The sequence below is a fragment of the Galeopterus variegatus genome, unplaced genomic scaffold, assembly GCF_000696425.1.
Source record: "Galeopterus variegatus unplaced genomic scaffold, G_variegatus-3.0.2 Scaffold2714, whole genome shotgun sequence".
NCBI classification, from domain to species: domain Eukaryota; kingdom Metazoa; phylum Chordata; class Mammalia; order Dermoptera; family Cynocephalidae; genus Galeopterus; species Galeopterus variegatus.
Window position 1 is genome coordinate 53,923 of NW_007728825.1, and position 16,101 is coordinate 70,023.

At 37.9% G+C, this 16,101-nt stretch overlaps 1 protein-coding gene across 1 annotated transcript in view; it reads left to right on the top strand.

Annotated features, from left to right (window-relative positions):
- Positions 1-1,159: 1,159 nt before the first annotated feature.
- The window catches only part of LOC103598698, a 71,369-nt gene continuing 56,427 nt past the window's right edge, over positions 1,160-16,101 (top strand). The window contains 4 exon segments of the mRNA XM_008582742.1: positions 1,160-1,414; positions 5,195-5,316; positions 5,750-7,254; positions 14,386-14,475. Coding sequence (XP_008580964.1) covers positions 1,160-1,414; positions 5,195-5,316; positions 5,750-7,254; positions 14,386-14,475 — 1,972 coding nt within the window.

Below are 16,101 nucleotides of genomic sequence, written 5' to 3' on the forward strand. Positions count from 1 at the left end.
CAGATTCTAGATGCAGGACTCCCCTTGATGATTTCTTGTAGGGCTAGTGATATGGTGGCGAATTCCCACAGTTTTTGTTTGTCTGGGAAATACACTATTTTTCCTTCATTTCTGAAGGATAGCCTTGCTCTGTATAGTATTCCTGGCTGACTGGTTTTTTTTCTTTCTTTTAGTATTTTGAATATATCATCCTGTTCTCTTCTGGATGTAGAGTTTCTACTGAGAAGTCTGCTGTTAGTCTGATGGGTACTCCCTGTAGGTGATTTGATGCTTTTCTTAAGATTCTCTCTGTCTTTGAGTTTTGCCAATTTGACTATAATGTGCCTTGGAGAGGATGTTTTGGGATTAAATCTGTTCGAGGTTCTTTGAACCTCCTGAATCTGAAGGTCCATGTCTCTTCCTATACCTGGGAACTTTTCCACTATTATTTCATTGAACATGTTCTCAATGCTTTTTTCCTTTTCCTCCCCTTCTGGAACACCCATGATTCAAATGTTTGTGTGCTTAGGGTCGTTTGCTAGTTCTCTTAGATTTTCTTCATTTTTTTAATTCTATTTTTTTTGTTTGCCTGTGTTATTTCAAAGGGATTGTCCTCAAGATCAGAAATTCTTTCTTCTGCTTGCTCAAGCCTGCTGCTTAAGCACTCATTTGTCTTTTTTATTTCATTGAATGATTCCTTCACTTCCAGAGTTCTGCTACATTCTTTTTTAAAGTATTAACCCCTTTGTTAATTATCTACTTCATATCCTGGATAATTTTGCTTATTAGTTCATTGTGTCATCTGACTGTGTCTTCTCGTTTCTCATTGAGTTTCCTTAAGATTTTTACTCAGAGTTCCTTTTCATTCATCTCCAGGGTTTCCTGTGGTATGGTGTCTGGTACTTGAGAGTTACTGTATTCCTTAGGTGGACTCATATTTTCCTTTCTTTCTTTCTTTTTTTTTAACATTTCTAGTATCTCTTCATTGATGTTTGGTCATATGCTGGAGCAGTTGCTTCTTCTAGTATCTCCTTCCCTGGACTCTACTGGTGACCTTCTTTGAGTCAGTGCAGATGAGTGGTCACCAGTCTGCCTTCATAGTGGCAGTGGCCGCTGCTGTGGTAGCAGTCTGCCCTTGCAGTGGTGATGGCTGTGGTGGTGGCTTTGGCAGACCGCCCATATGGTAGGGATGACTCCAGCTGTGGCAGGCTATTTGCACAATGATGGTGGCTGTCTGGCAGTGCCAATGGTGGTGGTGACTGCAGGAGTTGCAGTCGCAGCAGCTGCCCACTTGGCTGTGGTGTCCACAGTAACAGCCAGTGCAATTCCGGTGTCTGAAGTGTCAGCGAGGTTACCTTGCAGCTGCAGCAGTGGTATCAGCAATAGCAGCTGTAACTGCCTCCCTAGAATCTGCAGTGCCCTTGGTGGCACCAAGGTTACCTCATAGGGGTAGTAGCAGTGCTAAAAAGGAGGACTATTAAAGAGTCAAGTTCCATGAGTAGTGAGCTTGACTTCCTCTATAAAATAAATGGGCTCCTTGTCATGCTCTTTTTCCCATATTCCCGTACAGCTCCCTATTTAAGCTCTAAAATTCTTAAAAGTTTGCAAATGACATTCTGTAATTTTCTTTTGAGGGAATTTCATTACAGATTAACACTAGTTACATAATGACACTTTTTGCTTAAAAAATGGTTATGAAGAAAAAACTTTCTATAAAATAAGGTGTAATTATATGGGATTAATGGAAGTCTTTTTTAGCTTCACATTCCCCATGAACCTAGGAGTTCACTTGATGTCATCTGTTAGACTCTGAAGCCTAGATGCCCCATGAACCCAATTTCTTTCAGAATAATGGATAGTTAGGATGCAGTTGTATATTATAGGCATGTAGCCATGGCCCTGATGTCACCAGATCAGGATATGTTCTGTTTAATGAATTTCTTCATCTTTTTTTTTCCAAATTTTATTTTATTTTGTCAGCATATAATGTGGTTGATTATTGTGGCCAATTACTGAAACCTCCCTCCCTCCTTCCTCTCCCCCCTCCCTCCCAACGATGTCCTTTCTGTTTGCTTGTCGTATCAACTTCAAGGAATTGTAATTGTTATGTCTTCTCCCCCCCCATTTTTTGTGTATTTATTTATTTATTTTTAGCTCCCACAAATAAGTGAGAACATGTGATATTTCTCTTTCTGTGCCTGACTTGTTTCACTTAATATAATTCTCTCTAGGTACATCCATGTCATTGAAAATGGCAGCATTTCATTATTTTTTATAGCTAAGTAGTATTCCATTGTGTAGATATACCACATTTTCTGTATCCACTCTTCTGATGATGGACGTTTGGGCTGGTTCCAACTCTTAGCTATTGTAAAAAGTGCTGCGATGAACATTGGGGAACAGGTATACCTTTGACTTGAGGAATGCCAATTAAAAAATGGGCAAAAGAGCTAAATATGCATTTCTCAAAGGAAGATATATGAATGGCCAACAGACATATGAAAAAATGCTCAGCATCACTCAGCATTCGGGAAATGCAAATCAAAACCACACTGAGATACCATCTCACCCCAGTTAGGATGGCTAATATCCAAAAGACTGTGAATGATAAATGCTGACGAGGTTGCAGAGAAAAAGGAACTCTCATACATTGTTGGTGGGACTGCAAAATGGTGCAGCCTCTATGGAAAATGGTATGGAGGTTCCTCAAACAATTGCAGACAGATCTACCATATGAATTTCTTCATCTTAATGGCTACAATAATTTAAGACTATGGAATGAAACACACAGACACATGCATATGTTCATACACACACACACACACACTCCAAAATGATACTTTCACAGTTCTATATAAGATGGAGTTAAAATAGCAGATATAAAGAAGAATAAGTATATTAACCTTTGGACAGAGCTTTGCAGATGTAACTGCAAATCAGTTTAATGTACAGTGCAAAACTGTAAATCAGTTCTTTAGAGAAAACTTGAGAGCAACTGTCTAGGAAAAGGGCACACCTTTTTTTTTTTTTTGTCCTTTTTGAGACCGGCCGCACCACGCTCAGCCAGTGAGCACTGTGAGCGCACCGGTCATCCCTATATAGGATCCGAACCCACGGCAGGAGCGCCGCTGCGCTCCCAGTGCCGCACTCTCCCGAGTGCGCCACGGGCTCGGCCCAGGGCACACCTTTTTACAGATTTATTAGTTGGAGACATTTATTAAAATATCTATTTGAATTTGGTATTCATAGCAATTTTTTTCTCTCAGTAAGAACTTTTCAGCACTGAACAGAATTACAGTTCTCAGAAAAGTAGTCTTATACCTAAGGAGAGATTAGTTTTTGCAGAGTTCTAAGTAATGAATTTATAAATATCCCTCCTTCTCTTTTGATTTTAACTGAAGTTTAATCTTTATCAAAAACATGTTTATTTCAAAAGTGTCACTTCTGGAATGTGGTATTACTAGTAATAACACTTAAACCTTCTGGTACTTTGTATCATCTTCAAAAGTATTCCTGCTAAGGAAGACATTTGGTTTAGTGTTCCAAAAGGCAGACCTAAAGCTTTGATAAAGTTGGAGTCCCCAAAGCTTCAGGCAGTAAGCTAATCCAAATAACCAACCTAAATTCCATACTTACTATATTTTCTGTGAAATTTTTTTCCCCATGAAGTAGAATGCATAGCTGCTTTAGGGACTTTTGGAAAGATTAGAAACATTATCTGTGTAGTTCTTCAGGATGCTGGGCGTCCAGAAAATCAAACACATGAAAGGTCATTACACATTTGTGAAGGCAGATATTATTTGCCTAAGCATATATTATGTCTAGTTGAATAGAATTTGCTTGTATTTTCCCTTGCTGTTTATTTTTGTCTTGACTTTTTAAATAATGAAAACTAATGACTGGGCAATCCTGATTGAGTAGCCATTATTATGGTTTGAGAATAGAAGTCAAAGAATTTCTGAATGTTTGCACTTTTTAGATCAATGTTTAGAAGCACATGAAAGTTGCTTGCTATCTACCTCCCATAGCATGTGGAAATTTCAATATTTCTTATGTTTGTTTGTCATATAAATCAACATTATCTTTCTCTTTATTATCTGTTAATCATTTACATTTTATAATTATTTACCAGTTTTCAAAATGAGTGTGTTCTCCTAAACATTATCTGATTTGAGCCTCCACGTTATCTGCTGAGAGAGGAGATTCCAAACATTTTATTACAATCAATTCTAAAGTATATTAAAACTCACAGAGTACTTTTCCCTTATATTATACCTAATTGATACATTACAGTATTAGTCTATTATTTTTTGTTCAGATTTTATTGAAAATGGAAGAAATCGCTTCAATAGATAAAATTAATTTTGGTCGTTCTTCAACTTTCTCTTCTCCTGTGCTTAGATTCTTCCTTGTACCTAAAAGGCACACTTGTTATGTATGTTCCACCTCGAGGTTAATAATAAAATATGGACAGCAATTCTGCTGTCTTATGAAGGTTGCTTTGGTTGAAAGAAACAGAATCCCACTCATGTTTGCTTAAGCAAAAAATATAAGAGTAGAGGGAATTTATTTCAAGGATCTATGATTCCTTAGAGAACTCAAGGGCAGAAAGTTAATACTTAGGAGGGACTAGAATCAGGAATTGAAAAGACATCAAGGACCCAGGTAAAAAATATTTCCCTCTTTGTTTCCCTAGAGGTATATGATCTCTTGTTTCTACTTTTTCTATGTGTGGATGTTTTATTCCTCACATTCTCTGCACATTGGCTTTTTTCTACATTTCTGGGAATGTGACAGAAATGGCTTTTCTATAATGTTCTCATTTTAAACAAGTACCAGAAAAACCGTCTCTGAATTCTAACTCTAAATTTCCAAGGAAGAGAATCTTATTGCCCCAATTTGGGTGAAATACCAGTTGCCTACAACGAAGGGACTGGGTGTAACATAGCACCAATGTGGCATTTGGGAGTAGCCATAAGTTTAAGGAGAAATAGAGGCTGGAAAGTCTCCCCACAATGTGTTTACCAGGACTGCCTTTATATTTAAATATTAATTCTGAAGTTTTACTTTGGAAGACTGTGAACACTGACTTTCCATTAAGAACAGGTGCAACTAATGAAGTGACAACCTCTCCTCAGTCTAAATGCCTAAGTTTGCTGTTTCATGTTAAATGCAACTGAGAAATTACAATGTTATGATTAATTTTGCTTTGCAGCCAATAACTACAACTAGTTCATCAAGTGAACTTGTATTACCCCTACAAGCTGTGTCCCTTCCAAGTGAAAGAGTACCTGACATACTTGAATATTTTTCTCCAGAATGGCTCAACACTCCAAGGTAAGCTTCACTGATAATCCAGTCTACATAACTACAATCTTAACTTGGAGTAGAATATAGAAATAGTTTACTTTTATTTTACACTACATTTTTAACATGTTATTCAGTCCCCCAAATAATCATGTATTGATTGGATAGGGACAAAAAAAATGGTATATTGCAAGGAAGTAGCCTAGCCAGGCAGTTACTTTCAGGTGCATTGGAAAACAGTTAATGTGAGGAAAGATGCAAGTGAGTATAGAATCTGTACATACTGATATCCTTCCAATTTGTTCACAAGAAGCTTAGTGTTGTCTCTTGCTTTTCTACATCATGACAAATAGAAATATGTATTCTATATTTTCCTACAAAGGGGTTTTCAACAGGGAAATAATGTGTTTGCTAACATTTTGTGAATATTTAAACAATTATTCATGTTTATCTTTTCTTTAAGTAGTGAAGGAGCAGTTATGATGCGACATGATGAAGGAAACGAATCTGAAACAGAAATTTCTGATACAAAAGGTTCTGAAACTCCAGCTGGTTCTTTGGACTCTAAAAGTCTCCAATGCCTAACAATAGTTGAAAGTGACACCCCCCTTATGGACTCTGGCTCTGAAAGATGTGTGATTGATTCTGACTCTGATAGAGGCATTAGTTTGGATTCTGACTTAGAACATTCAAAAGATTCTGACTCAGTAATATGGGGAATGGACTCAGACTCAGAAAAATGTCCCAGTGACTCAGACTCAGTGAAACATCTGCTAGAAGCAGAAAACTATCAGATGATTTCAGGCTCTGCAGAAGACCCGATGGAGTCAAAGCAACACCTGGTAGGAGTTGAACAGAGCCAGGTGGACTCTGACTCTCTGAAAGACTGGATGGACTCAGGTTCAGAAAAAGACTTGGTAGATTCTGACTCTGCAGAATATCAAATGGTCTCTGACAATGAAAAATCAGGGGTAGACTCAGACTCAGAAAAATGCCCCATGGCCTCTGCATCTGTGAAACACCTGCTGAAGGCAGAAAAACGCCAAATGGCCTCAGATTCTATAAAACGCCTAATTGAATCTGAAAAAAGTTTGATGGAGATGGAAAAACTTTGGAAGGTCTCTGGTTCTGAGAAGTATGTGTTGAACTCAGACAAAGAAAGTGGTAGAATGGACTCTGCTTCCGCACCTGCAGTATATCTGAAAGAAAAACACCAGGAGAAGACTAGTTCTGAGAAATATATGATAGACTCTGACTCTGGACCATGTGGGATGGACTCAGACTCAGAAAGATATGGACTAGCCTCAGCAAATGTGAAATGTCTCATGGATCTTAAAACATTCCAGTTGAGCGCTGACACTGAGGGGCTCTGGATGGATTCTTGGTCTGAAAGACGTACAATAGACTTAGACTCTGAATGCCTAGGGATGGCCTCTGATTCTGTGAAACACATGATGAAGACTGAAAAGTACCAAAAGGCCTCTAACTTGGAGAGTTTCTGTATAGGCCTTGGGTCTAAATCTGAAAGATGTCTCATGGACTCTGAAAGAGAAGAGTTGAACTTTGTCTATGATAGATACTGGGATAGTTCTAGAAAATATAAGCATAGGTCTATAGGACTTCAGGATAGCTCTGGAAGATGTCAGGATGACCTTCAAAAACATTGGGATAACTTTGAAAGACATCAAATAGACTCTGCTTCTAGAAAACATCAAACAAATTCTGAAAAGGAAAGGCATCAAAATGAGTTTGAAAGTGAAAGACACCTAATGGAGAAAGAGAGGGAACAGTGTCTGATACAATTTGAAAATAAGAGACTTCAAATGGATGAAGAGAGGGGAGGACATCTCAAAGAGTCTGACAATGAAAAAGAGCACAGGATTGAATGTGACAGTGAAAGACACCACCTTGACTCAGAAAATGAAGCACAACGGCTTGGTGCTCGCAAAAAGGATAATCGTCCTCTAGGTAAGCTTAAATGCATATGGCCTTTGAAAGCAGCTTGTTTCACAAGTTTAATTAATAGCATTATGACTCTTCCAAACGGCAGTAGCTTTAATAGATTTGGGCCTGAGATCATTTTATCAGAAATTCAGAGGATAGGTATCTTAACCTCAGATTTCTAATTCACTTTTAAAAATTAGGCAAATCGTCTTGCTTTAGTTAACATTTATCTTCTTATCTTAAAGGGAAGAAAATTAAAGAATTCTTAGCAAAGATGGTTATTCTGGTCCAAGTAATACCATACTGAATTTAGCTTCCATCATTCTGGAATGGGTGAATAGAAATTGCTCATAAGCTTTTCTTTATTATTAGTTATTGTGGAAAGAGGTAAATATATAAACCTAACTATATAAAGATTCAAATTATTTTGCTTCTCCTAAGTAGTTATTATCAAAGCTCTATAATTTTTAATAAATAGTTGGCATTTACTTCATCAGTCATGTTTATTTTATCACACTAAGTCATAATTCTCCATTTCCTAAGCCATTTTATTAAGGTATGCTTATTGTGATAAAGGAACTATTACCATCTCATAGATAGTTTTTTTCTTCATCTTAGTCATTTTGCACAGAGATCTTTAGTTACGACTAAAAGCACCAAAAGAAAACAAAGAACTTGTCCGAAAACATTTCTAAGAAAACTGCTCTTTGAAATTATAATAATACTCATAAATTCTATGTCTCAATAAACCCTTGTGACTTATTTCAAAAACAAGGTATTTAAAATAATACACATTTAATGTATGATCAGTGTGTTTCTACTTTAATATCCTATGTCCACATAATGAGCCTTGAAATTTGTTCTAAATAATACTGACTTATCCATGAGGTAATATGCTTTAAGTATGGTGAGCTACTGAAATCAATAAAAATTCAGTATACTATGTATTCTTGGGCATTTACTGATACAAAATGTTATCCAGAGGTCACACTGGTTGTCAGGTATATTTATCCTCAAGCCATTAATTCAGCTAGACTAACTGTGAGATATTTTACTTGAACAGTCAGAGGAAAATATTCATCTGATATTTTATAATTCCTGAGAAAAACTCTCTGAACTCAAGTTAGAAATTCAATTCTATTGGAAAGGATTAAGTAATGTGAGAAATTAATCTCTGAGATCTTCTTATAAAGAAGTTTATTGGTGGGATATTGATAAAGGTCTGTTACCTTTTATGAGGAGAGGGAAAATATCTTAAAACAATGTTTTTATTGGATTCGATCTTAGTAACACTAAATTAATTACCCCTAATCCATTATCATTCTGTTCTAATGAGGTAATATTAGCAATCCCTTAAGAGTTGCATTAATTAGCACAGAGGGTATTAAGATTTAAATTTCTCATCCAGCTCCAGTATTAATATATTCAAACACCATTTGATACAATTTAGTGAAATGGGATAACTACTGTTTAGGACTACAAAGACTCATGGCACTAAACTGCATTGTTACTGATATGCTTTTAAAATTTTGTCGATTGAATGCCTACTATGTGCTCAGCATATGTTATATTAAATACACAAAAGTATAATACCTTAAATTAAATAGCACCTTTCAGCATTTCAAAGTTCATTATGTAAAAAATAGCAGCTAATATTGATTGAATGTGTATACTGTGTCAAGCACTATGCTACACAAATCACATGCATTATTATATCTAATCCCCATTCATTATTGTTATCCCCCTTTACAGATAATAGCTAAGCTTTATGTAGCATACCAGGAATTTTTCTAAGAGTTTTACATATACTAATTCACTAGTGCTAATTTATTAATACTAATGCACCAGTTTTACATGTACTAATGCATTAAAACCTCACAATCTAGGAGGTAGGCAAAATTATCATCTTTATTTTAGCAATGCAGAAACTGAGGCACAAAGAAGCTATGTAATTAACCAAAGTTAAATGATAGAGTCAGGATGTGAACTCATGCTCTATCTAGAGTTTGTGCTTTAACCATGAAGACACACTATTTTTCACCTTTAAGAGGTATATACTATACCCATTTTATAGTGAGAACAATGAGGTGAAAAAAGTTCAAGTGACTTGTCCTGAACTTTGAACCCAGGTTTATCTGATTCCAGAGCCTAAGTTCTTAATCAAGCATAATTATATGTCAGCATGATCTTCTAAGTTAGAAAGAGCAATGATACTATAGTATTATTGAGCCTGCTTAAAATATGAGGAAAGTGAAGCTCAAGCAGACCTCTTCACTCAATGTGACATGAAATAATTAGTGACCATGCTAGTAGTGTGTAGGAACTGCTAGGCTAGCGTTATCTCAGCTACATCTGTGACTTCATGAAGTTTAAAACCTAATAGAGAAAATAATATTCCACATGAAACTAGTCAATTAACTATGCTTTCTCTAAGTCTACTTACATTTTAAATACTTGCAATTGGATGAGAATTATTCAATTTTTGGATTATTATTAATATAAAGCATGGATTGTTATATGGTCAATCCACAAGTAGAAGCATATATAAACATAAAAACAGTTTTTCTAGCTGTCCTCACTCATCTTTAGCTGTTGCATATTGAGAATATATTGGGTAAATGTGATTTTAAAAATCCTAGAAATAAAATATGTCTGTGGGCATAAGAAAGTGCCCTTTGTTTGCCACCTGTATGTCTTCTTTGACAAAATGTCTGTTGATGCTGTTTGCTTATTTTTTAATGTATCTTGGCTGATATTTTCCTTTTCATTAATAAGTAAGAAGACATATGTATAACAAAGACAAAATAAAAAGGAAACTGTTTTTTGTGCTACTAATCTTATGTTCACTCCTAAATGAGCAATATGCACTTCTTAAAATCAGCTTCACCATGTCTGTCTCTTCTCTATGCTCTCTAATAGTAAAGAGGTGTGAGGAAAACAGCCTTACTGTCTCTCCAAGGCCCAGAATTAAGTCTCTTTGCTCCTGTGACTATTTACAATAAATAGTAATAGGGGTTTTTTTTAAATAAATGAAGTTGGTTGCAAAACACCTTAATTTTTATTTTATCTTTTGTACAAAATACCTTTCCTGAGAATAGTCCAGAGCTTATTGATAATATTAACTTATTTGTTAAAATTCTGTACTTATATTCATCAACCATAATGATACTTAGAATATATGTTGCACCACATATTTTACACCAAGTACTGTCATTTTGGGATCTTTGAATTGCAATCTGCATTCTGTCTGACATCAACAGATATCTATAACCTCTCACACCCATTCTCTACCATAGCATATTGTTACCAACTTTTTAAATTGTGGCAAAAAATACATAACATAAAATTTAATATCTTAACCATTTTTAAATGTATAGTTCACAGGTATTAAGTACATTCACATTGTGCAATAGTTCAAAGGCATTAAGTTCATTCACATGTGCAACCAACCTCCAGAACTCTTTTTATCTTGCAAAATTAAAATTCTATATCCTCTAAAAAACTCCCCATTACACCCTGTAGAGCTATTTTACCTGCCCGTAATCCTGCACCGACTCCAATTGTAAAGCTAGGGCTGGGTCTGGAGCTCACAGACCCTTCAAGCACATTGTCCAGAATAGGTCACAAACTCATCACATGCCAGGCTGGATCACCAGACCCCACACACACCAGGCTGGGTCACCAGACCCCTTCACATGCAGGTCTATTGAGCTAGGTAACCAGCAAACAGGTCCTTGGAAGCCACAAGTTGGAAAAGCATGGCTGTGAGCATGGCGTCTGCCCAAGGCAGAAGCCAGCCAACTTGCAGTGCTGTGCAGGCACACCAACTCCACCCACACATACACAATTTGCTTACCAAGAATGCACTGCACCACCCCCAACCTGCCCCGAGCTGAGGGAACCTGACCAACCTATTCTATTTTCCCAACAATACACCCCTTCAGGGTCCCTTGCTGTACAATCTACGTGTTCAGAATCTTCCACGATGTTCCCTTAGCGAGGATAGATGACCCTTACATTTACATATTACACATTCCATCCCAGTCCCCAAATTCTTTAGCTTATTGCAGCACCAACTCAAAAGTCCAAAGTCTCCTCCTCTGAGACCAAAAGCAAAAGTCCTTCCAGCTGTGAACCTGTAAAAGTCAAAAACAAGTTTATCTACTTCCAAGATACAGTGGGACAGACATTGGGTACACATTCCCGTTCCAGAAGGGAGGAATAGAAAGGAAAAACAGGCCCCAAATAAATCCAAAACCCAAACAGGGCAAACGTTAAGCACACTGGGGCACCTGGACCCCTAAAGCGTTGTGCAGCCTCGCTCCTACAGCTCATCAAGTGCAGCCCATTGAGCTGCCTCATGCCTGCGGCTTTTCCAGACTGGCGCTGCACATTGCCAGCAGCCCCACAGTTCTGGGCTCCTTGTGGCAGTCCCACCGTCCTGGATCCACTAGACATTTCCTCAGAGGAGGTTCTCTGTAGGGGCTCTAACCCCACTTTTCTGCTCCACATTGCTCCGTAAATGACCTCTGCAGTGGCTCCACCCCTGCAGTAGGTCTCTGCCTGAGTCCCCCCACTTTTTCATACATCTTCCAAAATCTGGGTGGAAACTGCCACACCTCCATTGCTCTCACATACTGCTGGCCTGCAAACTTAACACAACATGAATGCCACCAAGGTTTTCGGCTTTTTTTCTTCAGAGGTGCTGAGGCAGGATTGCTCCAGCCTGGAGTGGCTGGGATGCAGGGAGCAGTTTTCCAAGGGCAGCTGCACTCCCTGTCTGTCTTCCCGGACAACTCAATCCTTCTAGGATGGGAGGGGCACTCTCCCAAACTTCTCAAATGCCTTCAGGGCCTGTGATGGGTGGGGCACCCTTCCAGACTTCTCAAATGCCTTTAGGGCATTTTCCCCATTGTCCTGGTTTTTAGCATCTGGCTGCCTCACTGCCAAGATAATATCTTTAACAAACAGTTTATCTGTTCACCCTTGCATTTTTCTCTTGCTCCCTGCTTCTCTACCACATGGCCAGGCTGCAGATTTTCCAAATCTTTATGCTCTGCTTCCCTTTTACATTCTGGCTTTTGAATTACTTCAATCATCTCAGCTTTCACCGGCTGCTCACTCAGTCTCAGGCAGTTTTGCAGCATTCGCCCACAGTTCAAACAGCTACATTTTTCCAGTCCATCAAGGAGTGGCTGCCCTGCCCCTATGCATAGCTGCAGCTCTCCTATAAGAGACAGGTAGTAATGGAGACTAACTTTTCCACCTTTTCACTAGGTGAAAACATACTTGAAATTCTGCAGGGGCACCCATCCTCAGGTCATCTGCCCTTCTGCATGTGGCACTCTTTTCTCAGGTTTACATGGCACCCGGCTGGCCATCAGGTTTAAGTGGCACCCTCCGAGCCTTCTGCCTTCAGACAAATGCAACATGCGTTTACTACATTGTCCCTAAAGCACGTTACACCATCCACCCTTAGGTCCCATAGCTGTAGCAGCCAGGGGCTCTCCCTGTTTCTGCTGCTTTACTGTCTCAATTTCTCGTGCACAACAGGTCATGCTGGGAGACACACAGTTTTCCTCAACTCACTACTAGGTTGGTCGTCTTCCCTGGTGTGAGAGGCAGGAGTGGCCAGTTGCTGCACGTCATCCTCCAGGACATTTATCTGTGCTTCCAACATCTCTGCTTTCTGCTGCAAATTTCAATCAGTTTGCAGTGTAGTGAGCAGCAGCCAGACTCTGGTCAGCAGAAAAGTGACCACCAGGCACCACATGCTCAAGGACAGCCACATTTCCTCCTTCTTCCAAGGGCTTTTGCCTCCTGTACCTTGTCAGGATCCTGTCACAGACTACGCCAATTGTAGCACTCTTAATCCTGTTCATGACGCCAATTGTAAAGCTCTTTTACCTGCCCGTAATCCTGCACTGACTCCAATTGTAAAGCTAGGGCTGGGTCTGGAGCTAACAGACCCTTTAAGCCCATTCAGAGACTGGGTCACAAACCCTTCACATGCCAGGCTGGGTCACCAGACCCCCTTCACACGCAGGTCTATTGATCTAGGTAACCAGCAAACAGGTCCTTGGAAGCTGCAGGTTGGAAAGGCATGGTTATGTGCACGGCGGCTGCCTGAGGCAGAAGCCAGCCAACTCGCGGCACCACACAGACACACTAACTTCACCCACCACACACAGTTTGCTTACCAAGAATGCGCTGTACCACCCCCAACCCACCCCGAGGCAAGGGAGGCTTACCAACTATTCTGTTTTCCCAACACACCCCCTCTCCTTCCAGTCCCTGGCAAGCACCATTCTACTATCTGTGTATATAAATGTGACTATTCTAAGTACTTCATATAAGTAGAAGCACACAGTATTTGTCTTTTTGTGACTGGCTTATTTCACTTAGCATAACATCTTTTACATTCATCCATGTTTTAGCATGTGTCAGAATTTTCTTCCTTTTTAAGGCTGAATAATATTTTATAGTAGGTATATACCACATTTTGTTTATCTATTCATATGTCAATGGACACTTGGTTTGCTTTCACCTTTTGGCTATTGTCAGTAGTGCTACTATGAAAATGGGTGTACAAATATCTCCCAGGCCAAACTTTCAATTCTGTTGGATATACCCTGAAAGTAGAATTGCTTGATCATATATTAACTTGATCATTAAGTTTTTGAGAAACTACCATACTGTTTTTTATAGTGTCTGCACCATTTTACATTTCCACTACAAGTCTACAAGGGTTCCAATTTCCTCACATCCTTGCTAACACTTGTTATTTTTTGTTTTTTGATAGTAGCCATCCTAATGGGTGCTTGTTAGACAATTTTATAACCTAATATTTTATTTAGTAGGACAAGAACTTGCTATGAATATTTTTAGAGTTAACTGACCATCTGCTTAATTTTGATATGGGGCACATAAATTACCAATATATGGTGGAACATCTTAAAATTAGCTTTCAATATTGCTTTAATAAACATGAAAATTAAGAACAGGATCACCATTACTAGTAAATATATATGACGAAAAATAGTATAATAAGAAACTTTTTTTCACTGCAGAATCATTTATTATACATTCTTCCTTTCTATATTTTTATTTTATTAGAAGTTGGAAAATAATTGAGTCTATTTGATATGTTTCCAGGTTTTTGGAGGCCCATATTCCAGACTTCTCTTCTTGGCCAGGGAAGGCAAACTGAAGAACAACACTCTATGCAACAAATAGATAACAAAGGTGAGTATATTCAGTAGAAATTGCATAAGGATGTTATCATATTCTCTGTCAATATTTGGAAAAACTTAAGTCAGAACTTGTAGTGTCACAGGTCCTCAAGACAATATCCAGGTACATTAATTCTCTAGGAGGACTTACTTGACTCAGCATACAGTAGTACTCAAGGCTGTGATTCACTACAAAGAAAAATCAGCAAAGAGAAAAGGTACATGGAGTGAAGTCTACCAGAAACTAGGTGCAAGAGTCCTACCCCAGTGGAGTCACACAGATTTGCTTAATTTATCCATCAACAAGTTGTGACAGCATGTACAAAATGTTGTCTACTAGGGATGCTTATAAGATTCTCAGTGTCCAAGGTTTATTTTTTAAAACAGCTTTAGTGAGGTATAATTTACCCACTAAAGTATACAATTTAATGGTTTTAAGTATATTCACAGATATGTGTAACCATCAGAATATTCAATTTTATTTATTTTATTTTATTTTATTTTTTAAAGATAATTTATTATACATACATGTGGGGTACAAAGTTGATTTTCAGTAGTTGTTTATAATGTGTGTTGGTTATTCATCATTACAACACGCAATCATTCTTTGTGTCCTTTAACCAATTCCTTATTAGCCTCCTTGCCTCTCCTCCTCCCCTCCCCTTTTCTACCTCTAGTAACGATGGTTCTTTTCTTTCTTTCTAAAAGTTCAACGTCTTACTGTAATTGTTGTTTCTTTCTTTCTCTCTCTCTATCTCTCTTTATTGTTTGTTTATTTATAGATTCAGCTCCTGTTTATGAGTGAGAATATACAGTATTCCTCTTTCTATCCCTGGGTTATTTCACTTAGGATAATTTTCTCCAGGCTCATCCATATTGCTGCAAAAGGCAGAATTTCATTCTTTTCTATGGCTGAGTAGTATTCTACTGTGTATATATACAACAATTTCCTTATCCAATCATCCTTCAATGGACATTCAGTTTGGTTCCATCACCTGGCTATTGAAAACAGAACTGCAATAAACATGGGAGTGCAGGTATCCCTTTGACATGATGATTTCCAATTCTCTGGATATATCCCCAGTAGTGGGATTCCTGGATCATATGGTAATTTTATCTGTAATTGTTTGAGGAACCTCCATACTGTTCTTTGTAATGGCTGTACTAGTTTACAGTCCTACCAACAGTGCAGAAGGGTTCCTCTTTCTCCATATCCTTGTCAGCATTTGTAATTCTCTGTCTTTGTAATAGCCACTCTGACTGGGGTGAGGTGATATCTCAGTGTGGTTTTGATTTGCATTTCCCTGATAATTAGTGATGCTGAGCATTTTTTCATATATCTTTTCATCATTTGTATGCCTTCCTTTGAGAAATGTCTGTTCAGCTTCTTTGCCCACTTTTAATTGGATTATTTGTTTTTTGTACTGTAAAGTTGTTTGAGCTGTTTGTTTATTCTGGATATTAATCCCTTGTCAGACACATAGCCTGTGAATATTTTCTCCCATTCTGTAGGTTGTTTTTTCATTCTGTTGATTGTTTCCTTTGCTGCACAGAAGCTTTTTTTTTTTTTTTTTTTTTTTTTTTTCACAGAAGAAAATTTTTTTTTTTTTTTTTTTTTTTTTATTTTGTCAATATACAC